We start from the raw sequence: 26,541 nt of genomic DNA, 5'->3' as shown, positions 1-26,541 counted from the left end.
GAAGAGTTTTATTGTCTACACAGGAATTTTAGGCATTGCTTCATTTGTTCCTACTTTAGATAGAGGAGCAGAGATGCAGGGGGTTGATAAAATGTGGTTTACAAATCCCATCCAACAGAAGAGCAATGTGTTTCATGGTTGAAAACTTTGGCTTTTCACACAAAAGATTTTTTTTCTTTAATTCACCTTGCTTGTAATTTATTTATTAGCATCCTGGAGGATCCTTGCTCTTCTATTTTATCTTCAGGCTGCCCTTTCTCAACATCTGAAGAAAAAAATTCTTTTTTATTATCTCTTCTGACTTTGGAAGAAACTCAACAAATCATGTGGTTTTTCTGGACCTCTGCTCTAATATCTAATAAGATGATTCTTAAGTTTTTTTTCTTTTAACATGGAATACTAAAATTTATTCAATTAACTGAAAAGGAGATAGGAAAGGAGGAACAAAAACCAGATAGAACACATAGAAAAAACCCCAGCAAGGTGTAGACTTACACTCAGCCACATCAGTGATTACATTCAATGTAAATGGACCAACCATTTCAGTTAAAGGCAGAGATTATTAGACTGGATTAAAAATGAAAAGCAAGGGGCTTCCCTGGTGGGGCAGTGGTTGAGAGTCTGCCTGCCGATGCAGGGAACATGGGTTCGTGCCCCGGTCCGGGAAGATCCCACATGCCGCAGAGCGGCTAGGCCCGTGAGCCATGGCCGCTGAGCCTGTGTGTCCAGAGCCTGTGCTCCGCAACGGGAGAGACCACAACAGTGAGAGGCCCATGTACTGCAAAAAAAAAAAAAAAAAAATTGAAAAGCAAGACCCAATTATTTGCTCTTTGCAAGAGATTCACTTTAGAAGTAAATACACAGACAAATGGAAAGTAAAAATATGGGAAATGATATCCATTCAAACACTAATCATAAGAAAGATAGATTAGCTCGAATGATTTCCGACGAAGAAGACTTCAAGACAAGAAGAATTACTAGAGATGATTAGGGTCACTTCATAATGATAAAAGGTCAGTTCCTCTGAACTGAAGAAGACCACATTAATCTGTCCCTGATGGTATCTGCCTCACATGCCACCTCCTCTCTACTTCATTCTTAAGTTTGGACATGAGACAATAAGTAAATATGTTACGAATGGCTCTGAGATTTGATGCTATTGTTTTGCATAACACAGCACTGTGGCATATCCCAGACAAACACAAATAGGACTCCGAGGGCTTGGAGGAGAGGTTATAGAGACCTCTACGAGATGGCATTCTTCATGGGAGAGGTGAGGCAGAAAATTAAACAACTCCATGTGCAGCAAAATTTCCTAAAACTTTTCTTGAGCCATGGTTTACCAAGTCTCACATGACTCAGTAGCTTCTCTTATTTCCCTTCCCATCTTTTTACTTCTTCACTCCTCAATCTTTTCTACTCCACATTCCTCAAGTTACTCTCTTAGAACCATCTACCCCCTTCTTTGGGCTTGTTCCTTCATTCCTGCTTCATTCCATTGTCCTTGAAGATACAACAGTAGACCCAGAGCCAAACTACTCCTTAGAAGGTGAGGGAAGGAGAATGTTTGGGAATATTTATATTTTATTGCTAGTCTCTCTACCACAAATGTCAGATGGACTTAATGTTTTAGCTTAGAGACCTCCCTGATGTAAGGACCCAGCTATACACAGCGAAGACAATTAACTAGAACAAAGGAATGGTGACCTTTTTGCTTCTGAGGCTCTGGGAGTGTGGGAACCTGTGAAAAACCTGGTCTTAGAGTTAGAAGACCAGGACTCAACTTCAGGCATTGCCCATTACTGGGTCTGTGCCATTAAATATGCTTAACTGCTTGAGACCTGGTTTTGCCATCTGTAAAATGGTGTTCATTTATCTAACAAATTTTCACACAGTCCAGCACTCTGCCTGTCAGTGTGTATATAGAATAGTTTAAGATTGATTTTTTCTGAGGAAGCTGACAATATGGTTTGAGTAGAAGGACATAAACATAATTTTATGTTAATTATAATAATACATCAGTGCTGTTGTAGAGGAATGAGGAGAGTGGGAGGGAGCCCAGCAAATGCAGCAGCCCACCTTCCTGGGCAAGTCGTGCCATGTTTTAAATTGGTAGGTGATATTTGTTCTAGATCATGATGGTGGGGATTTAATTCCCAGGAAGGAAATGCAGTTCTGGATCAAGAGGCATAAATTTCAATGCCTTCAGGGGCCAAGCAAGTGATATAAATAAGCCAAGAGGAGCGGGGGTAGGCAGAGATACCAAAGGAGCCTGTGGTAAACGGAAGAGTGTATGCCTGTTTAGAGTTATTCAAGCTCAAAATTATTTTCTAAAAGCTCTACTGACCAAACCAACAAAAATCTGTGGGCAGATAGTGGTAATTCCATGCATAATGTGTGTGAGGAACACACTGTAGGATGCTCGGGGGTAGGGGCAGCTAGCACAGTCAGGGAAAGTGCAAGGGAGAAAGGACATTTGGAACTAGGTGTGAAGAGCCTAAGAAGTTTAGGATTTGTCTTGTAGACAGCAGGGAGCCAATTGTGTTCTTCCATGAGGAGGAATGACATAAGAAAGTTTGTTTTGTAGGGTAGTTTATCTGCCCCCTCCCCCATCCCAGCCCCCACCCCCACAGAGGATGCCAAGATCTCAGAAACACAGTGGCCAAACCCATGGGAATGGTGATGAGGCCTGAACCAAGGCAGTAACAGTGAGAATGGTGATGGGCTTAGTAAAAGGAGAGATGTGTGATATAAAATAAAGCCAGTCTCCTGAGTTCTCTCAAAAGGGTGACATGAGGGAAAGCAAATTTGTAACGAGCACAGTGTGATGCGCATGGGAGGTGATGGTAACTCCTTACATGCATGGAGTGTGGCTGGGGTCAGGCGGGGAGGGACTGGCGTTCCCTTCGTCCATTGTCATGGCCTCCAGGCTGACCTCTTTTGTGCAGAAGACAGGCCCGGACCTCAGCCTAAACCTGGCCACTTCATCTGGGTCTGGGTGCTCAGACTTCTTGCTGCTCCCCGGATGGCTTCTTCTTTGAGCCTTCAATTTTCTTCACTAAGAGAAAAGGCTAAAAAGAGCAGACACTTATATCTGCAGAAATGTTACTCCATGTAAAAAATAACAACACGAATACATCTTACAACTTCTAGCCAGAATCTGTTAGGCTGCTGCTATAGCAACCCCAACAGAATAGATTCAACAAACCCCTACCCGATCCCCTGCCGAATCCATATACCTGACAGTCACCCTCCTAGTGAGGCTGTCTCTCTTACATTACACCCACTACGTGAAGATCCAAAGCAAAGAGACAGAAAATAACATCTTCTAACAATCTGCTTGTCATTTAGAAAAAGCTCCCTGTATAAATGTCATGGAAACAAGCTGTTCTTGCAGAGAGAAAAGAAGAAAGCCCTGCCTCACTTGCTTCCCTTTCCATTTTAATCTTCCTAATAAAAGGGTAACACAAAGCAAATGTTAAGTGTTTGAAAGCAAATATCCCTGGAGCCTGGCCTTGGTGTGGTTCAGCCTGCTGGAGGGCTCCAAGCAGCAGGGGCTCCAGATCAAGTTCTAGGTGAAGAGCAACTGACTGCTCAAGATAATATCTTGAGAACACTCAGAACTCCAAACGCACTGATAGGAGACAAGGAATATTTTTCTTCTAATCAGGATCGAGGATCCTTGCTAGGATACTGGCTGCAAGGCCAACATATTTCTGTTCAGTTAACAAGCATTCACGGGCACGTAGCACGTAGAATTCACCAGGCTTTGATTCTTTGAGGGGTGCCCAGATAAACACGAGTCTGTTCTCCGTTCATGGGTGAGAGGTCTTGTATGTCTCAGCTGCAGCAAGAGGCAGGGTGTGTTAAGCACACGAGGAAAATGTGGAAACTGTCTGCCCAGAGGAAGGAGCATTTATTTTCAACCGGGATGAGCAGGGAAGGCTACAGAGGAAGGAGTATTTGAACTGAGCCCCAGAGGAGAGGTAGCATTCTAATAGCCTTTGCACATATGAATATGAATGCAGAGACATGTATGGTGTGTGTGTTACGTAAGTGGGGTAATAATTAATTTGTTTTCCAAGTTTAAAAAGAAAACTATAATACTATGCCTTGGAGAGCTTTCCATGACTGTATTAGACCTATCCCATTCTTTTTATTTTCTGTAAAGAACTCTTCTTATTATATCTGCCCCCTATTGACTATACTTTCCTTTTGATAGAATTGAGATATAATTTCAAACTTACAGAAAAGTTGTAGAAATAATACAAAGAACTTTGGTATAGCTTTTAACTAAATTCCCTAATTGTTAACATTTTTTTCCATAGTGCTTTATCAGTCTCCCTTCAACCCCCCACTCCCTCCCCGTTTTCTGCCTCACGACAGGTGATATTTTTCTGGATCATTTGGGAGTAAGCTGAAGACATTAAGCTCCTTTATGAAAAATTCTTAAACGTGTACTTTTTAAGAACAAAGCCTTGTCATTTATAATCACAATATCTTTAGCAAAATAAGAAAATTTAAGATTGATACAAAACTATTACCTAATCCATAGTCCGTATTCAGATTTTGCCAGTTTTCCCTGTAAATGTCCTTCATAATTTTTTTCTCCTGGTCCAGGATCAAATCCAGAAACATGACTAGCATTTAGTTGTTATATATATTCAGTTTCTCTTAATCTGGAATATTTCCTCAGACTTTCATTGTCTTTTCTAAAATTGAGAGTTTTGAAGAGTATAGGTTGGTTTTTTAAAAAAATCAATTTGCATTTTTTTGGGGTCTGTGTTTTTGGACTGTCGGCTAGTTCCTCATCACTAGATTCAGGTGTGCATTTTTAGCAGGAATATCACACACATGATGCACCCTCCTTATTGCATCATATCAGGAGGCATATGACATTGGCCTGAACCATTATTGGTGATATTACTTTGTTTCCTTGGTTAAGGAAGTGGTCAGTAGGTTTTTCTTTACTTTTTTTCTTTCAACAGTAAAATTACAATTAACCTTTTGTAATTAGTAGAATAATGTATTGGGAGATATTTTGATACTTTGTAAAAATCCACACTGTTCTCCACAAACTTTCACCCACTATAAGGAAGAGTATTGCTTTTTTATTTATTAAGCATGGATTCATGCATTCTGTTTTAATTTGATGGGTTATAAGCTATTAATATTCAGTATTTTTGATGCTCCAGTTATCCCAGATTTATGATTTTATGATGTGTGCATCTTCAGGCTGGCCTTTGTGCCTTTTATGTCCTCATGTTCTCACTTGAATATTTCTTACTCTCAGGCATAAGATGTCCAGGCTTATCTGAAACTTCCCTGCCCTATTCCTGGAATCTGCATTTCTACAAGGAGGATGGTATTCAGTGTTTAGCAGAGACTTGTTTTAAGAGTACAAGATTGGAGCACTAGGTTTGGGATTTTTTTTTTTTTTTTTTTTTTGCTTCTAGGTGTTTTCGGTAAACAGAATTAGGAAACAAGCACACAAACATATGTTTATTTAAAAATATATCTCTATCTATTTCTGTATCCATGAGTCCATACTGATGCCTCCAATTCCGTTGCAGTGGCACAAGGTTGTTCCCAGCCTAATGCCATTCTGTACTGGTAACTCCCTTCTTCAACAGTGAGAAACCTGGTCCCACTGTCCTCAATAGATTTACTCATTTTCTCAACCTTCCACTATACAGAAAATAGTTTCAGAAATGCTAACCCACTCTACTGTGAAAAGCAAGCCTAATAAATTTCTTTAGACTGAGGTTCTTAAAGGTCTGTTGATTAGTTGATACTGTACCGATGTTAATTTGTTTTGTTTAGTTTTGTTTTTAAAGAAGATGTTGCGGGTAGGAGTTTATTAATTAATTTATTTTTGCTGTGTTGCGTCTTCGTTTCTGTGCGAGGACTTTCTCTAGTTGTGGCAAGCAGGGGCCACTCTTCATCGCGGTGCGTGGGCCTCTCCCTATGGCGGCCTCTCTTGTTGTGGAGCACAGGCTCAGTAGTCGTGGCTCATGGGCCCAGTTGCTCCGTGCCATGTGGGATCCTCCCAGACCAGGGCTCGAACCCGTGTCCCCTGCATCGGCAGGCGGAGTCTCAAGCACTGCGCCACCAGGGAAGCCCCGTTAATTTGTTTTTATAAGTATACTCTGGTTACGTAAGATGTTCACATTAGGGAAAGCAAAGTAAGGGATATAAGGGAATTCTTGTTTTTTTGCAGCTTTTCTGTAAATATATGGCTAGTACAAAATAGAAAATTGTAAAATATTACTAAGGTTTTCCCCCCCTCAACACACGCACTTTGATATGGTTCTATTTTTCTTTTGAAATACGATGAGGTTTATTTTGTTTGTGTTCTGTTTTAGGGTTTTTCCCATATTCTTGTTGCTAGAATTTTTTGAGCACAAAAATATTAACATGATTCAAAAAGTAAAAATTTTTAACAATATGCACGGATAAGTGTCAGCTACTCCTCCCCATCCCTTCCACCCTATTCCCACCTGTGCCCTGTAGGTGTAGTTTCATTACTTTCTGGCTCATCCTTCCAGTATTTCTTTTTGCAAAAACAGGTGTATTTTTCTTATTTTTCCTTCTTTTTATACATATATATATATATATATATATATATATATATATATATACCGTTACATATATATACGGTTACACTTCGCTTTCTTGACATTTATCAGTAAATCCTGGAAATCATTCCCTATTTGTTCAGGGAGATCTTCGTTGGTCTTTTATGCAGTTGCATAGTATTCCATTTTGAACAACCATTTTAAAATGTCGGCATTTACATTGTATCTGATGTTTTGCAATTAAAAGTAATGCTATAATATATGACCTTGTTTGTATATACTTTCATAATGTTGAAGTTAAATCTTCAGAGAAAAAACTTAAAAGAAGGATTTCTGGTTCAAAAAGAAATCCACTGTAGTTTCCTTAAATACTGTCAAATTTCCTTCCAGAGGGTTGGACCCTTTGACATTCCCACGTGCAAAGTATTGAAGTGCTTGTATACCCACTTCCCAGAAAACTAGGTTGTCAAACTTTTAATTTTTGCCAGTTTAATGGGTGAGAAGTGGTATATCAGTGTAGTTTTAATTTGCATTTCTCTTATGAATGAAATGCATATCTTGTGATCTGTTTAAGAATTAGTTTATATCCCTTTTTGGTAAGTCATCTGCTTTTTGCCCATTTTTCTATTTTCTATCAGGGTTTTAGAACTTTTTCTCTCAATTTTAGGAATTCTTTCTCTATGTTAGAGATTTTGGTCCCTTGTCTGCGATAAATGTTGCAAATATTTCTTCCAGTTTAATCACCTTCTTTTAAGTTTGGTTACCATCTTTTCTTCTATTGCTATGCAATAGTTCTTTTATTTTTATGTAGCCAAATTAATCAGTCTTTTATTGCCCTTGGAGCCTAGAAAACCTTTCATTATACCTAGGTTTTAGAGAAATTCATCCATGTTGTGTTCTAACACTTGAGTAGTTTTAGTTTTCACTTTGAGCTCTCTGATTCATTTGGAGTTTAATCTTTTGTATAATGTAAAGCATGGAACTAGTATTATCGTTTTAAAAATTCCTACCTAGTTCCTCCAGGTCATTTATTAAAAAGTACATCTTTCATGTTTCTGTTAGTTCTTAGGCCAATTCTGATAATATTTATTTTTCTTGATACCATGACTATTAATTTTTGGTTCATTTGATCCCTACAGGCTGAAAGGGATCTTAAAATTTACCACAACAATTGTTTTTTCTTTTATTTCTGATAGGTTTCCTTTACATGCTTTGCTCTTTAGTGCATACAATTCATGTCAGCTTCCTCTTCAGTGATCAATCTAACATAGTCTTGCTCTGATAACTTCTTATTGTTTCTCTTAAATTCCATTAATCTGAAATGAATATTGCTACCACTGTTTCTGTTTGCACTAGCCTAAATTATCTGCTGTAATTTGGGTTTTAACTTTTTTCTATAATTTTATGTCTTTTCTAAAAAGCACATGGATGCATTTTGTGTTGAACTCAATCTTATAGTTTCTGTTCTTGATGAGTATAAATTAAACCATCTTGTGCACTTGTCAGGCTGTCATGTTACATTTTACTTTGGACTGCTTGCTTTGTGCTTTCTCATTTTTGTGCTTTCTTGCTGGGGTTTTTTGTTTTTCCAAAATCATTTTAATTTATAGTTTTCTAATTATCAAAGCCAGAAATGAAAACACATGTTATACCTTTATTTTCATCCTTTTTATAAATAAGTTTTCATTAAATACTGTTGCAAAGGGTTTTTCCTCTAAACACTTAATCTTCAAATAAAATCAAACACTGCTTCTTAAAAAGCAGCATTTGGCTTTTTACTAATCTTTCAGGTCCTCTCTATTATTGATACAGAAAAAGCATCCTCTTAATATGATTCTTTCTAGAAAAGAGAGGGGACAGGAATCTAGTGCAGGTACAAAGGATTTCACACTGGGGATATTGCCGAATCACTAGAAAATTTTTGTTACCTTTTTGTTCTCCACTGCAGCCTGATTTAAGAGCAATAACACCTTTGTTGCCAGTGCTCTCTGTTAATTATAATCCTCAAACTCCCTGAACATGGTTTAGAACATATACAAGTAATATAAAATTAAGGTTTTAAAGTAAGTAAGTGAAAATGCCCTATTGCAGTCATATTTAAGGGATGCCAAAACTTCTTTATAGTATGTTTTTCCCTCTACAAATTCAAAAATAAAAATATTGGCTCACTTAAAGCCTTTTATCTAGTCACTGTCAGTTTTCTCTCTGAAGCACCGTGGTTTTATCCAACAGAAAGGCTAATTTTGGACTTATATTCCCCAAAATATGAATGTTTGACCTAACAATTCCATTTATAAGCAGTATAACAAATGAAAGTGAGAATGAATGAGCTAGAGGGGTGATAGGTAGTCAGACTCAGAGTGACACGTCATCACATTATGTGTGTAAAAACCGAACAGACAGGCTGCATCTACTCTAGCCCCCTGAAAGGGATAGTTGGTGGCATGGTGAAGATTCTGGGCTTTTAGACAGAATAATGTAGATTTAGAATGTTATGACCAGAAGGTGTTAGATTTTTGTTGTATGCTGTACCAAATGTCTTCTTCCTAAAGCAGTTTTGATTCTTTCTTTACAGTGAAGATGCCGATATCTTTATTTTACTGTCACATCTCATCCCTCACCCTCCATCTGAGGAGGACTGGTGGCCACAGTCTCTATAAGCACGTGAGGTGTTGGCCTGCATGACTGAGGGCTCAGTAACTGCCCAGTTTTAGCAGAGGTGATAGGTGGCCTTGCCTCAGAGCATGGGTGGGAACACAGTTTGTTCTGTGACCTGAGTCCCTTGTCCCTCATATCTGCAAAACATCCCACAGTGCATGTTGATTTTTTCTTTGAGTTAAAGTCCTCAAGTATTTTCCTTCTTTTACCTTAGCTAAGGGCACTAGGTTTCCCTGTCCCCAAATATTTTTTTTAAGTGTTAGGATTGATTAACAAGATATATCTTGTTTCCAGATTTTTCTTTATTGTTTTTTTTGGCCACGGTAGATGACGGCAGGGAAATTGATAACTAAATAGCTGGGCTATGGAGACAGGCAAGACTTGCTTTCCTAACAAGGAGTAGAGGAGGCAAGTTATTAAGAAAGTGGGAGGCCTGGAGTGGAAGTATCCCTCTGTTCAGCTTCCTACTTGGCTGCGGTCTGTGGACCACTACCTTCCTCACACTCTACTTTTAGCTGGATCTGAAGTTGAGCAAGCTCCAATCCAGTGGTCCTAACACTGCCAGGATGAGCAGGCCCACTGGTTTCTAATTACTTTTGTAGCTGCTTCCCCTCCCCCACTACCATGTAGGGACAGCAAGAACATTGGGTCAGAGGAAAACCCATAACTGGAGAAAAGCCTAGGTTGGGGGGAAAAAAATTCAAAGTATTTCTAACAGTTCAAAATAAGAAATATCTGTGACATTATATTTTCCATTTCTGGGTTCACTGACTTGTGACATATTTAATAGAAGAAGTATTAGAAAGCATCACTGACAGGGCTTTTTTGTTGTTGTTGCTTCCTGGCCTAAGAAACTGAAATAGGTCATGCCCAGCAGGGCTTCTCACAACAGTGACAGTGAGGAAAGAATTCCGTGTGTCATCCCCATTGATGCAGGGGCTCCAAGCCTCACATCTTCCAGGACTCTGTTTGTCAAACCACCAGTCTGATCATTTTTTCTGAATAGACTGCCTTGACAGTTCAGCGAGAACACACACGCTGTGTCAGGGAGGGTTACACAGACAGGGAGAAGTATGTGAAGGCTCATAGACTTGAGCCTATAGGGATGGATTTGGAAAAGGAAGTGAGCCCTTTGGTCCAAGTCTTGGTTGATGGTACCAGCACACCCGTAATCAAGTATTGCAAGTCCTAAGCATAGGGCACAATCACCATCAGCATTTCTTGATCATTTTTGTGAAGAGATTTTCTGGGATGGCAAGAAGTAAGAGTATGACAGAATCACAAAGAGCATGTATACCTGTTGATATTCTAGGACCACATTAAACAAAAAACAGTGATAGCATCAGGAAATTAATAAACGAATCCAGAGTCCAGTAACTTGTTCTAAGAATTAATTAGGTGAGGGGGAGAATTTATAACTTCTGCGAGGTATTGAAATTGTAATAAGGTAGGTAATATTTTAGGGGTGTTTAATATTTATTGCCTTATATTGGAAATAGCATTAAGAATATCTACCATCATTTGGTAAAATAGATGCAAGGCTTTACAGAGCTCCACTGATATCTGTGTCTTTTTATATTCCTTTTGTAGATGAGAAAAAGGGGGCTCAGAGGATTAAGGCTGTTCAAGTACGTAGAGCTATAGCAAGAAGCAGATCGCAGTTGCAAACCCAATTCTGACTTGTTTTAACCCCCTATTCTTTCCATTTTGTCATTCTACTTCTCAAGACTGGGCAAAGTTGAAAGACAGTAGGGATGTAAAACTTTAATCCATCTCTCAAGATTTGAATGAAACCTAACCAACAGATTTTTCTCCCAGTTCCCATATTGTTTTGGAATATAATTATTTGATCATTACAGATACCTTGATGGAGAGTCTCTTGGAAAACTGTTGCCAAAGGAGGTGAAATTAGGGAGAAAGCATATGAAATTTCCTAGCTCTACTACCTGTCATGACTTTGGTTCATCATTTTTTTTTGTGAGCATAGAGTCTTCTTTCTAGTGGCTAACCCATGACACTGTGTATAAGTAGGGGAAATGAAGAAAATTATTGAGGAAGGTGGTGCTATTGTAATTCACAATGATTTGTGGTGGTCATATGTTCTGGTACTGGCTGTAGAGAAAAGACAGGCTAGGATGTGGTCGGTTGAAGTGTAACAGACTCAATTAACATTAGAAATTTTGGAAAACAAAGTATAAATTAGAGAAAGTCATAGATCTCACTAAAGACTGGTTATCTAAGGAGCCCTAAGAGGATCTTTCTTAATGTTAAAAGCCATGTGGGGAGAGGCTTGGTAATATCAGGTAGAGTTGGGTTCATTCAGCAAATTGCTGACCACGTCTATGCAACAGATGAGTCCTCACCTCCTCTTCAAAACTGTGGTTATTTGGTATTGTTTAAAATACAGAAACAAGAGATCATACACTTTTGTTGAATCATCACCAGTCTTCATATACTTTGCATAAAGAAACAGGAAAAATAAGATCAATTTTGGACTAAAGAATTACATCCTACATGAGCTGCAGTTAATTGGGAATAGGAGAATAAACAGCAGACAATGAAATCTAAATTAAAACTCACATTCTCTCTTCTCTCTTCCTCAGCCAGAGGAACAATACATTATTCTTGCCCTAATCTTCTAGTATTCTGGGATGGTGGGGCTAATTGATCAGTAAGATGATAATTAAACTGAATTCTCTGCTATTCGGCCTTTCAGTCACAGTAGAGATGGCATATACAAGAACTAGCTGCAACAATTGCAAGAAATTAATCATCTTTTCACAATATCTCTTCCTTACATCCAGTGTTCACACCAAATACTTGATATATTCTTCTATGTTACCCAGAATAAATAAAAATTTTTATTTCATCCATGAAGTAGAAATCCTGAGGGAGTAGGATTTTGCAGTTCGTTTAACTCAGCAGTATGTTCTGGTAAGCAGTGCTCTAATAGTTTTTCTTTCACTTATTTCCAGGCTTTGTCCTACACTGACATATATAAGACGCATGAAAGAGCTTCATTTTCAGCCACTCTGGATGGGTAATAAATGGTAAGTGATTCTCAAGCAATCTACAGGAATCATACTTTTATGTCCTTGATGTTGAATGGAAATGTTTGATTTTTGCCTCAGTTATAGAGAATAGTTATGAAAGTGATTTTGTTCATTAAATTATGCAAGGTGATGAATGTATAGCTCTAGTTTTGTGTTAAAGAAGAAAAATACTTGGTATACTAGCAACTTGCAATGTCGTAAGGTAGACACCAAAGGGTATGGTGCAGAATAAAGGAGAAGAGGGCAAAAGCAGATTTCTCTGAAAATGAAGGAGTCATTTTTAAGTTTAGGCCAACCCAAGAGGGTTGGTTTAAGAGCTGTCCAAATGAAGCCTTATTTTTATGATGTGTTACCCTTACCACTGACCAGCTCTTCCTGTGGACTCTCCAGACCACCATGTGAGAGAAATCCACACTGCTGTCACCTCAAAGGTGGTTTTTCTAAATCTACTGGATTCTTAGAGTAAATTTGGAAAGAGATGTGTTTGCAGCAGTAACTGACCAGTTCCCTTTCACAGAAACCCATCTTAACTGCCCGTGAAACAAGCCTAATAAAACTTGTGAAATTTACTAGTTGCCATTCACCTCCCTGTACCAAACATGCACAGACCAAGAGTACAGACCATTTGCCAGGTGGTATGTGACATGTTAAGAGTTACACTCATTTATGTTGATTATGCTATTAGGAGCTGCGCAATCACATGTATATGTGAATAAGCATGTGTGTAATCCAAACGCTTAGAGTGCATCACGGGTCCCTCATGATAAATAAATACATGTGAAGAGATGAAATAAGTAGTTTAGATCTAAATTTCTGCAACATTAGTTCATAGACAGTGGCGTACCCTGATACTTTCTTCAAGTAAATTTGCTGGCAAACTGGGAATAAAATAATTCTTGAAAGCATCTGTGCCCCTAGTTTATATACAGGCTTTGATGTAACAGCATCACTTTCCACATAATTTGGAAACAAAATGAATTAGAAATGAGACATGGTGAACTCAAAAAGAATAGTAAGCCGGCTGGGTCAAATGGTTTTGACTATAATATTTCACAATGAGAGAAAAGTCTTAGTGACTAGGGTATGGAGTAATTGAAAAGTTTCTTCCAATTGGCAAAGTGGGAAATAAAAATGATCAACATGCATCGGGTGATAATCAGTCATTTCACCTTGAAAATAATGTGAAAAGTGAACCTTTAGAAATCTCAAGTGACCAAACAAGTATGTGCAGAAATTAACTTTTTTTATTATATATCATATAATGTAGTAGTAAAGTCTGAAGTGCATGAATAAAAAGTTAGTGAAATTACAGGAGGAACAATCTATATAGCAATAATAGGTGCATTCCCTGTGCATCTGAAAGAAAAAAAAAAAAGAGTTTTCACTCATTTTGGCCTAAAACTTAGTGTTCAGGTTCCCAGGATTCTGACATCAGAACCCGGATAACACTGATTAGAACCATAGGGGCTTTACAATAAAAGCTAAAATATTGACCATATGATGGCAAAAAGTCTTATTTTGTGGTTAACTGATTCTCTTCTAGCTACTCTCTGATGAAGTTGGTGGTGCTGTAGAGGAGGACCGCCGCCTCCTGGACGAGGACCGGGACCGCTCAGCATCGTAGGGGACATGCTTGTCGTAGTTCTCCATCTGAGCCTCAAGGAAATCTCTCTGCTGCTGCCTCATGGTCTGGCTTATGAGCCCAGGTAGGGCATGGATGCTACCAATCAAAGTCTCCAATTTGGTTTCCAGGGTAACGATCCTCTTCTCAAAGTCTTCACTCCTTTCGTTTAAGTCGGAAATCATGTCATACATGATGTTCTGGGTCTAGAAAACAGGATTGAGAGAATAGAGAGATGAAGAGCGAAGTTTTAATTCACCTGCCCTGGAAGCAAACTATCAACTCTCAGAGCTTGAGGGCTGGTCTCCTTTCGGTGACATGCAATGCAGCAGTGGGGTCAGCTAACTGAACACTTGACCTGGCAAAGCAAATTCAGTGTGTTCGTTCAATGCCAGGATTTAGGAAAGAAAAGATCTTAGGCCTTAATTTGATCCAGCTGCAGAAAGTGGTGTGCAGGTACCGCTGGTGGTATGTCCAAGGATTTTAGGTGGTGTGCAGGTAGACAAACACGTTTTGATTTCATATTTATGTATATATTCTAATAGTTGTTAGAAAAGTTAGCATGTCAAATTCATTTTGCAACATGTAATACTAATTAGGGCAAGGCTGATTTTTAAAAACAAGCCGATTTAAAGAATAATACATAATAGTACAGATGGTATTAGGATGTAGCAGAAATTTTGAGCGTGGAATATGAATGAAGTTTAGGACAAACTGATTTGATCAAGTAATTTAGTAACTTAAAGCAATTAAAAATTCCTAAATATCTTTTTGCTCTCCTATGTTCCAAATTACAGGCTCTCCATTGGGTCAAATAGCATTTTTATAGATAACTACTGAGAGAATAAAAGTTAGGGGAGACACTAAAGTTACCAATCCACCTTGTTTGCTATGGCTGAATCAGAACTAAGTGGTTTGAAATAGGAAAATACTTTTGGTGCTCTAGAGAATTTTGCAATTGGTTGTCCTGATCAAAGGGTATTCATAACTCTGACTCCCAGTTATAGTTCCGGAAATAGCCAGGAGACAGGGAAAGAAGACCTCAGGGCTGATCAGCTCAGAGCCAGAGAGGGAAGGGGGTGCTTAAGAAGGGAAGGCTGGAGACATTAACCTTAGCCCAGTGCAGCCTTTCCCAAGCCTAGACCCCTTTGGCTAAGCCTGCCTTCCTGTCTTATTTCCCTCTATAATATGTGCTCTTATCCTGCTTAACAACCTCTTAATGGTGATAAATGACGAAGAACTGATTAAATAAGGGAGTTACTGTTCGGAACACAGGCACCTCCTTTGAGTTTGGCCAGGAAGACAGACTGCATTAACTTTATTTTTACTGTTGATACATAGTCTTGAGACTATATGAGCAACATCCATTTGTTCAGAAAATACTGAACCCTTATGGCATGGATAGTCCTGCAAACATAATAATAAGCATGGCGCTAAAGAAATAATTGAGGGGCTTCTCTGGTGGCACAGTGGTTAAAGAAACTGCCTGCCAATGCAGGGGACACAGGTTCTAGCCCTGATCTGGGAAGTTCCCACATGCCGCGGAGCAGCTAGGCCCATGCGCCTGCACAACTACTAAGCCTGCACTCTAGAGCCCGTGAGCCACAACTACTGAGCCCGCATGCCTAGAGCCCGTGCTCTGCAACAAGAGAAGCCACCACAATGAGAAGCCCATGTACCACAACGAAGAGTAGCCCCCACTAGCCACAACTAGAGGAAAAAACCCCACGCGCAGCAACGAAGACCCAGCACAGTCAAAACAAAAAATAATTAAAAGATACAGCATCTTGCCTCATAGATGTATAATTTTACTTCAAGAGAATATCTATTATATATAATAGTATATATAATATGTATTTATATATGCTATATTACATATAGTGAAATGATATATAATATATATATTATTTTCAAGGGGGTCTCTTATTTTTTCATAAAAATACCCAATTTCTTTTATCATTTGATCTAGGAGTGGTGGAAGAACCTGCCCCATCTTTGTCCATGATGTGTCCCAGTGAGAACAATGTGTGTAAATACTGAGCACATCTTTAGGCCTCGTATGTGTGTGCTGCCCAGCTTAAATGAATGATATATGATCTCCCAGGGGTAAGTCATTAAATACTTCACTTATCATCTTCTATGTATAAGAGATCAAATATTCATCTTCAACATATTTATACAGTATGTATTATTGATATACATTAAAAAATGAATATAATTAAGTGTGTTATTTCATGGGACTAGGACAAATAGATGTAATTTTTGGAGAATATACTGGAGGCTTTATAAAGGACATAGCAGTCATAGCAAACAAACAGCAGAACACAGGTCCAACAGAGAGTTGCCTCTTTCAAAGGATTCATGTTAACAGGCTCAACACTTATACATAAATCTATTCCAATGCCTCCTATAGAATTTAGAACATTGAAAGGTAATGTTGTCATTATTGACAAATATTCACATTTTGAAAGTGGACTTCACTTGAGAGGAACAACCAAAAATAAACCAGATAAAGCATTTAACTGTGATAGAAGAATTGGGGATTATTAATGTCCTTTTAAAAAGTGGTATGAAGACCTTGGATAGTCAAAACAATCTTGAGAAAGAAGAAAGGTGCTGGAGGAATCAGGCTCCCTGACTTCAGACTATAGTACAAAACTACAGTCATCAAGACAGTATGGTACTTGTACAAAAACAGACATGTAGATCAATGGAACAGGATAGAAAGCCTGTTGCTTAAAATATATAAAAAATAATTTTATTGATGAGTCCTATTTAGCCCTGAACCTCATAGTAAAGCCCAGGATGTGGTTCTGCTCTCATAGAGATGAGACTAAACTACATATAAGCATCCCCAAAGTACTATCTCATAGTCCACTTACGTTTCTTATTGAACTTCGAAATCACTGCAAGTAGGAAAGCTTTTAGAATGGGTTTGAACAATGTATGTAGGGAAAGTGCATATTAAGTAAGAGTTTCAGAAGAATTCTTATAAGTTGGGCCATCATGTCAGCATAGTTTGTTGGTTTGATTTGTTAAATAAGTTTGGGGTGGCCTCCTCCTGAAGCATTATTGATTTCTATGCAGTGGTTAGTTCCAACAGATGCAATCATGAGGGCTGAGACCCCAGCTTACCTTTGCCAGGTCCACCAAGGTATTTGCTTGATCATTCAGTTTCCTCTGCTCCATTTTTACACTTCTTAATCTAAAAGACAGAATCTGAGTCAGAAAGGTTCCTTTTCTTCCCTACGGCTATCGTAAGCCTTCCAAAGAGCATGCACAAAATTGACAAGAGCAAATAACTGCATGGATAATGCCTTGAATATTTGGCATAAAGTCCAAACTGGTTATGTATCTGGTACAATGAGAAGCATGCTTCCCCAACACCGCAAAAAGGAAGGGAGAGAGAAAGAGATGAGGTGTCCTTAGGACAACTATTTACTAGGTAGTTAAAGTTGAACTGAGAAAGGCTCATAAGGATTTAACCATATGAGAAAAACCAAAACATTCCTTAAAGACCCAGTATCGTGACAAATAGACATAGGAAGAAAAATGCAAAGCAACTGGAATTTTATCAATGTTGGAAGCAGTAAGCACCTTCCTATGCCTATGTGACTAGATACAGGTGTTAGCCCTGTTTAGTCTGAAATGGATTGGGTTAGGTATTTGAACCTGATGAAACACAGTGATAAGTGAGATTCTCATTAGCAAAAATAAAACTTTTATTCAACCAGCAGCAAGATAACTCAAAACACATAATTCTCTTATTCGTCATTGTATTTCACTTGACTTTTATCTTAAACTGCCATTGAATTTGAAGGGAAGCCAGACCATTTCCTTGGGAGAACTTCCTTTAATTTTTATTCTAGATAAAGGCACAGGACAATTAAAGTGTCTGACAGGTGGGATCCTTCTACTGGTAAAGTTACCTTTAGAAACTTTTAAATATCAATGTGTATATCTGATTGACAGTCAAAAAGCTGGTTTTCTTAAAGACAAATTCTGAATGAGTACCTACTATTCCTTAACTTATTCACAGTAATATTTCAACAAACATTTACTCAGTGCTTGTTATGTAGCAAGAAATTAAGATTTTCCAACCAGAGGAAAGTAGTTGATTGTCCTTTAAGCCAACAATTCAAAGCCATGCTCCAAAAGAGAAGCAGGTCTCTCTGAGCTGCTTTGTGAAAAACCCACGCTAACCTTATCACTTTGATGACGAGTCCTTTACAAAGTATAGTGTTAATGTTGGAGAGAGTACGCTTGAGTATGTCCCAATTTAAATTAAAGGTAATTGGTTAAAGGGGTAAAAAAAAATTCACAGGGCAAGCTTTTACTGCCAGGGAGATTTTTGTAACACATGTTCACGATGCTCAGTGATCTTGTTCTGAAATGTGGATATCCAATATGTCACCAAATCTGCTCCACAGTGAAGAGACAGTGCCTTCTGCCAGTAAGAGTTGAACTGACACCTGCTTACAACATGATCTTTAACAGTCTAAAACAGTTTAAGGTTAGAACTTGTGATTGTGACTATGTGTTTCTTTATTAGAAGGCTTGGAACTAATTTAACTGGCTCCTTTTTATGTTATTATAGTGATTGAATATGTTTTAGTCTAAAAGAAATTTACAAACATATATTTAAACCTAATATGTTGTTGAGAAATGTTTCTCTAAGTAATTACAAGGGTTACAATTCTTGATGTGTGCCTTTTATAAACAAGTCAAAAAAAACCCCAAACACAACAAAAAAAACCAAGCAAATCAACTTTAAACATGTGTGGGTCATTACAGAGAAATGTACTAGAAAGACTAAGTGTCAGACGTGTATTCTGTCCGCCTTGGCCCTAACCTGACATTCAGTTTCTTCATGTATGAAAAGAAGAGGGTTAGATTAGGACTTTGTTTTTGAAGTGCTGGATTTATACCAACAGAGGTGTTCTAGATGACTAAATGATACTCAAGCAAGACATTAAACAATACTAGAACAGATGGAGAGTTATTCCCTTTAATTCTCTTGCAATTCTTGATTATTATAAGAAAAATGTCTCAGGCTAGTCCTATCCTGTTTTTATCTCCTAACAAACAAACACCTGCTCTTCCCCTGTTTTTAAAAAAAGAGGGAGGAGAATCTCAGCTCAGAGCTTTCTGCAGGCAACAGCTTGTGGCTAGAATTCAATACCAGTGTTTCAATTGTCGACTGATGTTACCTTTACCTCACTTTCCTTGCTGGGAGTGATATATTTTTAAATCCACTTAATGATAGGGATTTATCATAAGCTTTCTTTTCAAATTTAGGTAAGTCATAGCAGAGCTGGCACATGAAGTTCGGGGACACCAGAGCGGAAGCCTCCAGCAACTTGTGAGGGCAGCACGGCCCTGAGCCCTACTAGCCTGGTTGAACTGCCTGAAAGGTAGGAGAACTGGTACAGAAAGCCTACGTAAGCTGCAGCTGCCAGAATAAAAGGTAACATGCAGTTGTGTTTTTTACTTCTTCCCGCCACCCGCCCTCACCCCAAAAAAAGAAGAATAAGAAACATATGTTGATTTCTTCCTTGTGAACTTCACTTATCACAGGAAAATATCATGATTTTGGAACACATTTCCATAGCAGCAATCAGACTACTAAAATTCACAAATAAAGGATCCGCTTGGGTGCATGCAGCCAGTAGAAAATTCTGCGAATGTTGAGAGGAGCGGCTCACACAACTTACTTCCGAGCTCTATTTTCATTTTGTTGAAATAAAAAGACAAAACAAAAGAAAAGAAACTGTAAAATATTCTGGAACAGAATAACACAGAGTGGTGTTCATTCATGCACAGGGGGCTCGATTCATTAGCTGGAAGGTCCTGTTAAGATTCTGCAGGATTTTGGCATATCGATCAGAAAGAAATGCTATTCCATTATGTTATCATCCTTCTGCATTGCTACTATACTTCCCCACCTGAAAGCACATAGCTTCCTCCAGAACTAGAGTTCGGAAGGAAGAAGTTGTGTAAAGTCATCTTGGCCTCTTTGAAACATGATGTTCAAGTAAACAATAGGAGACATTTTTGCCTAGTATCAATAGGCTATGGTTACAAAGATAATATTCTAAACAATAGGATTATAATTTTTTTGAGGGGGGTATGTCTTTTCCAAGTTGGTCTATTGAGAAGCCGGGGCTATTGAGGAGCCTGGTCTTCTGACAGGGGGTTAACCTAACACTCTCTGTTATAGACATCACATTTATTGGATTTCTTGGCTGTGAGGCAAGTTCATGTTAATTGATGGGTCTCTAGCTGAGACCGAAGAATGAGAAACTGTAAAGTTGATACCAGAAAAAGTGGTAAAAGTTACAGAAACAGAATGCTTCATGGCACTAAGTGACGATCCCCAAAGACAGCTACGTTACTGAAGAGAGGACACAGGCCTGCAGAGTTAGGCATCCAACAGAGACTAGCAAGGTCATGTGTCTGGGAGAGAGGCTGGGAAAAGAGAAGGAGAGTTGAGATAGAGGAGGCTGGTAGAAGGGGGAGAGAGCTGCTGCAAAAGCTCTCTGGACAAATCAGAGGAGAGCAGAGGCCAGGAGAGCTCTAGCAAGTCAACTGGTACATTTTCCCTCAAGTGGCAAGGTCCGATTTCACCCGGTGCTGCCTGACAAGGCTGGGGCAGTAAAGGCAGTAAAGGCCTTGCCCTTAGGAATCGAGCCCTGTGTGCTTTCATGTATGGCTTCACTCATTAAGTTCAGTGAAAGATAATTATGCGTAATTAGCGTAACCTATCCACACCCAGCCCATCTACTTTTCACAAAGTATAAGTACCCTCCCACCTCAAGGAAACCCAACAGCCCCAAGACTAATTTATAAAACAATTCAGAACATTTTTGCGTTGCTTAAAGCTCATCTACTTTAGAAGTACACAAGGCTACAGAAGAAACAATGAGAAATGTCTGAAAGAAGCAGAAGAATCACATGTGGTTTCCTCTGTTACTCTACCCAAAAACAGCATGCTGAACAACCCATGTAACCTACACTACGAAACCCTTCAGATCATGTCAGTACAGCTTGTAGCAATATGCCAATGGCCCAGGGACAGTTTTTACACTGAGTTTCACCAAAGATTTTTTGCCTAACATTTTTTTTTTTTTTTTTTGCGGTATGCGGGCCTCTCACTGTTGTGGCCTCTCCCGTTGTGGAGCACAGGCTCCGGACGCCCAGGCTCAGCGGCCATGGCTCACGGGCCCAGCCACTCCGCGGCATGTGGGATCTTCCCGGAGCGGGGCACGAACCCGTGTCCCCTGCATCGGCAGGCAGACTCTCAACCACTGTGCTACCAGGGAAGCCCCTGCCTAACATTTTATTATAAGAATGTTCAAACCTAAAGCAAAGTGGAAAAAGTTTTATAATGACCACCCATAAATTGTCCCCCAGGGTTTTGAGGGTGAATGTATTCCAAACTTAAGAGTTCTATGACAATTTATATAAATATAGAAATACCCACTATTTACACATGGCTACAGAATTATATGACAAAAATTGTCAAAGCGTTTGCTTTTTTTTTGGTTATAAGGAAATTTATCAATGGCATCAAAGGCAAGTCACGTTTCATTACATATTAAACAGGTAAGTTACACTAACAGGAAGGGACACAAATACAATCCTGGAGGAAATGGGATGTGTGGATGCTCAACCCAAAGACTGACCCACTTGCCTACTTCCACGTCATCTCACATCCTTTGCATCCTGGGACACCACATTTTCTCACACCCGCAAAGGTAAGTTTTCTTTTTAATAGATCTGAACAATATAGGTTAGTATCGAAACATACAAAGAATGATTTCTCCACAATATACCATGTGTACCTCTTGTATGAATGTTGGGGTTATTGTGTTGTACGGTTTGGGGGCTATAGGAATGATCACTCTACCAGGAAATTTTACCAGGTGACCCTTGAGGGAGAGGTAAAGGCTCAGCATCTCTCAGGGGACCCACTCTCTTTTTGTCTAAGCTTCAAGGAGTCAAGATGTGGAGGCAAGTGGTCCTAGGTGGTGGCACCTGGTTATAAAGGTAGCTGTGAGCTCCAGGGAGCGAATTCCTGCTTGTGAGCCAGATCGAACACAATGTTGCTCTCTGTGTTTTTCACTTTTACTCTCTCCCAGACTTTGAAAGAGTACTCGCTTAAAATTCTTTTCCTTATATGGGGAAAATGCATAGTTGTGTGTCCAGTCAAGTCACAGAGCTAAAGGAGAAATAATGTCACTTTGGTGTTGGTGGCAGCAAGGGAAAGAACGTGTGTGAATTGCTAAGAGTAGCAATGAGGACCAGCTACTCTACCATATATGCAGAGTCTCCTATTTTAGAGCTCAGGGTGCTTGGATTTTATTTTCATTAAGAAAGGTAGCAACTTCTATACAAGTACACGTATGTCTATAATTATAGACATATTCCACATTTTCAGTGATACCTATTTAAGAAGGAGAGTGGATGGCAGATGAAGAGGTAAAAGGTGAATGCTTGGTGATTTTCAATGGAATGTGAGTGTAATATACATATGAATTCCCTAAATATGTAAAATTAACACTTCAGCCTCAGAACTTCCTGTCTGCTGTACTAGTTAGCTCTAAGAAAACACATCTCCCTTTATAATCAGGATACCTAGTATTTACCTACCTTTCCATGATTACCCTGGTAGGTTGCATGAGAAAAGCCACTTTTCTGACCCACAAAATGTGATGCGTCTGCCCTGCCCCATACAGAAATGGCATTAAGAGCAAGGCTGCATGGCATCATAACTGACACCCGCATAATGTACTTACGGTAAGGATGCTGCCAGCCTGGGGGAGAAAGACCTGGTCCTTTCAAATTATCATTGAAACTTGCTAGATAGAGATTTGTATTTTACAAGTCTATGATGGTAGGTATAACAATAACAATAAAATGGCACGAAGGACTTAAACAAATTGAATAACAGTGGCCTCGATAAAGTCAGAATAATGACTGCAAGACCTACAGGAACTCTAAAATCTATAATGAACACATAGCATCTAGAAAATCCCCCAAGTTCTGAGTAAAAACTAATTAAAAAATTCGAGTATTAAGTCAATTGTACGTACTACCTTCATATAAAGACGCTTGGCAGTATGTTAATTTCTTTAAAGAGTCTGTAGTAGATACAAACTAAACATCTTAGAGCAAACTATATGAATAAGTAAATCAAGAAATACAATTTTAACTGAAATTATTGCTTCTATCTAAAAAACGAAACTGAATAGACCCTTTAATTAATATATTATGTGGCTATTCTCCCAAAAATAAATGATTTTTAACCATCAAATGAACTGACAAATGAAATCCTGAGAAAAATTATGGAATTATTCATGTGCCAAATAACGTCTTCTGGGAACAAACATGATAATGTTCTCTTTTTCCCTCCCGCGTGAAAGAAGAATAAGCAGGTGCAAGAATTATAAACCCAGAGATACAAATGCAGAATGAAAGAGGAGAATGGTACTTACTGATGAATAGCTTGCAAGAATTTCCGTTGATGTTTTCTGACTTTTGCATGATCTATCTTTTTTACTAGCTTTGTATTTTTGTAAATTAGCCATGTTTCCCTGAGTACATTGGCAGCTGCGTTTTTCACCTGTTAGGAAAAGAAACAAACACAGCAGTTGATAAATTCCAGAGCAGAATCCTTTGCAACTTGGCTGGCTGTCATGCTCTTCATCCCAATGATCATGGTAAGCTCTAGCTCTGTTTAGTAACTGTATCTCAAAAATTTTTTTCTTGACTCTGTGCCTGTCTAAAAGTACCTGTATCTGTCTGGGAATGCTTACCTTGAAATATGAGGGGCTAATGATCTCTTTCGTGGCTAACTTCTACTCTAACTCTACCCCATGAGGAACCTTTCAACTACCTTTTCTTTTTTTTTTAAATCAAGAGGTGCTGCTTTCTTCACCTTGTATCGCAGTTGCTCTCTCCATGTTCTTCGTTTCCCTGGAGAAAGGCAAAATGCCAGAAGGCCAAGGTTAACCCTGTCCTTTGCAAGCTTGCTCATCATTTCTGGCTGTGCACTACAGGAAGGGCATGTTTCCACTGCTGAATGTACAAGAAGACCCAGTCATCCAGCCTCCCAGGGTGACTTAGCAAATTGCATGCTTGTTAGCACACTTTAATCAACTGACAGAGAGTCTGTGTTGTCATGATTTTGTTGGTAATTTAAGTACACCGCGTTTCACACGGACAGGACCAACCTAAAGGATAAAGGCATGAAAGTAACACTGCCAAGACTTACTGCAGCTGATGGAAGGTGTGAATACTTCCTAGTGAGACTTCAATCACTTGCTTTCTTGACACTTTCAAGTCTTCAAAGATTCCTGCAAGTTGGTAAGTCCTCTTCCTTGCTCACAAGACAAGAACTGATGACCCAGAGCTTTCACTTGTGCTTAGCTACTTATTCTGGGAAGTTGAGTCATTTAATTCTTTTGAGTGATCGATAAAGGGTGTCTCACAAGGAGAGCTGCAGGCTAGAGGGGGGCTAGGTGGAGGAAGACAACTTTTTAAAGACAGGCAGTGTGGTGGGGTAAGACAGAACAGTGAACTGGGCTGCAGAAATGGGTTCTAAGTTCTTGACTGTGGACCAACCAAGTCAGGTCAAGGAGACAAGCTAACCTGGCAGGATTTTAGTTTGCTCTAACATGAGAAGGTTACAGAGAATCATTGTTAAACTCCTTTTCAGCACTTAGATTTACAATAAGGAAGAGTATTATAATTTACCAAAACTATGGCCCAAGTATGTATGTGTATTTTTTCACTTTAGTAGAGAAAACATCAGGTTGGGTGGCTGATGGTGAACCCTTTTTCATGGCGCTGAGTTTTCTTTTTGAGTGAAATTGTATGGCTAGAACCCACTTTAAGAAAATGGCTGGTTTCTGAAGACTGCTTTTAGTTGTGACTTCCTCTGGATATTCATTAGACTCTGCATGGAGAACATTCTCCAACCAACAGAAAGACGAAACACGGGGTGTTGAGCACCAGCAGTGCATGTAAGTGACTTGTCCGCAGTGAAGTTAAGAGGTGTTCCAGTGAACTCTTGCTCTTCGTTCTTACGGAATCATTTCTCTTCCTCACAAGGTAAGAGTCACCATTCAGAAGGCTCTTCCATCTGACACCGGTCTCCTTTGCAAAGGTAAGGAACTGGAGGTAGTGTAATTTGCTGAGGTTGGAGGACCTTGCTTTTATTTTTAATTAAAACATTTTTATTTTATATCGGGGTATAGTTGATTAACAATGATGTGTTAGTTATGGGTGTACAGCAAAGTGATTCAGTTATAACCATTCAAGTATCCATTCTTTTTCAAATTTTTTCCCTTTTACGTTATTACGGAATATTGAGCCGACTTCCCTGTGCTATGCAGTAGGTGCTTGGCGGTTATCTATTTTATAGGCAGTAGTGTGTACATGTCAGTCCCAAACTCCCAATCTATCCCTCACCCCCACCCTTTCCCCCTGGTAACCATAAATTCGTTCTCTAAGTTGCTGTTTCTGTTTTGTAAGTGTTTCTGTTTTGTAAATAAGTTCATTTGTATCTTAGATTCTGCATATAAGCGACATCATGTGGTGATATTTGTTTTTCTCTCTCTGACTACTTCACTTAGTATGATAATCTGCAGGTCCATCCATGTTGCTGCAAATGGCATTATTTCATTTTTTAATTTATGGCTGAGTAATATTCCATTGTTTATCTGTACCACATCTTCTTTACCCGTTCCTCTGTTGATGGACATTTAGGTTGCTTCCTTGTCTTGGCTACTGTAAACAGTACTGCAATGAACATTGGGGTGCACGTATCATTTTGAATTATGGTTTTCTCTGGGTATATGCCCAGTAGTGGGATTGCTGGGTCATATGGTAGCTCTATTCTTAGTTTTTTTTTTAAGGAAACTCCAAGGAAACTCCATACTACTCTCCACTGTTTTACCAATTTATATTCCCACCAACAGTGTAGGAGGGTTCCCATTTCTCCACACCCTCTCCAGCATTTGTTGTTTGTAGACTTTTTGATGACGGCTGTTCTGACCTGTGTGAGGTGCTACCTCACTGTAGTTTTGATTCGCATTTCTGTAAATAATTAGTGATGTTGAGCATCTTTTCATGTGCCTCCTGGCCATCTGTATATCTTCTTTGGAGAAATTTCTATCTAGGTCTTCTGTCCACTTTTGGATTATTTTTGATATTGAGGCACATGAGCTGTTTGTAAATTTTGGAGATTAATCCCTTGTCAGTTGCAACGTCTGCAAGTATTTTCTCCTATTTTATGGGTTGTCTTTTCGTTTTGTTTATGGTTTCCTTTGCTGTGAAAAAGATTTTGAGTTTAATTAGGTCCCATTTGTTTATTTATTTCCATAACTCCAGGAGGCAGATCAAAAAAGATTTTGCTGCAATTTATGTCAAAGAATGTTCTTCCTATGTTTTCCTCTAAGAGTTTTACAGTGTCTGTGCTTACATTTAGGTCTTTAATCCATTTTGAGCTTATTTTTGGTGTTAGGGAGCGTTCTAATTTCATTCTTTTACATGTAGCTGTCTAGTTACCCCAGCACCATTTATTGAAGAGACTGTCTTTTCTCCATTGTATATTCTTGTCTCCTCT

The 26,541-nt window shown here is 38.9% G+C and overlaps 1 protein-coding gene across 1 annotated transcript in view; it reads right to left on the bottom strand.

Moving 5' to 3' along the window:
* Nucleotides 1–5,760: 5,760 nt before the first annotated feature.
* The window catches only part of KCNN2 (potassium calcium-activated channel subfamily N member 2), a 192,418-nt gene continuing 171,637 nt past the window's right edge, over nucleotides 5,761–26,541 (bottom strand). The window contains exons 7-9 of the mRNA XM_030759610.2: nucleotides 23,408–23,535; nucleotides 17,046–17,115; nucleotides 5,761–14,116 (exon numbers count right to left, since the gene is read on the bottom strand). Of these exons, the coding sequence (XP_030615470.2) occupies nucleotides 13,829–14,116; nucleotides 17,046–17,115; nucleotides 23,408–23,535 (486 nt within the window). The 3' untranslated portion in view covers nucleotides 5,761–13,828. The remainder of the gene's footprint in view (nucleotides 14,117–17,045; nucleotides 17,116–23,407; nucleotides 23,536–26,541) is intronic.

The sequence above is a fragment of the Delphinapterus leucas genome, chromosome 3 (genome assembly GCF_059928025.1).
Source record: "Delphinapterus leucas isolate spDelLeu-1000000601 "Yukka" chromosome 3, BTC_Dleu_Yukka2, whole genome shotgun sequence".
Taxonomy (NCBI): Eukaryota; Metazoa; Chordata; class Mammalia; order Artiodactyla; family Monodontidae; genus Delphinapterus; species Delphinapterus leucas.
The sequence above is the reverse complement of the archived record's forward strand: the minus strand, read 5'-3'. Positions and strand labels throughout refer to the sequence as shown.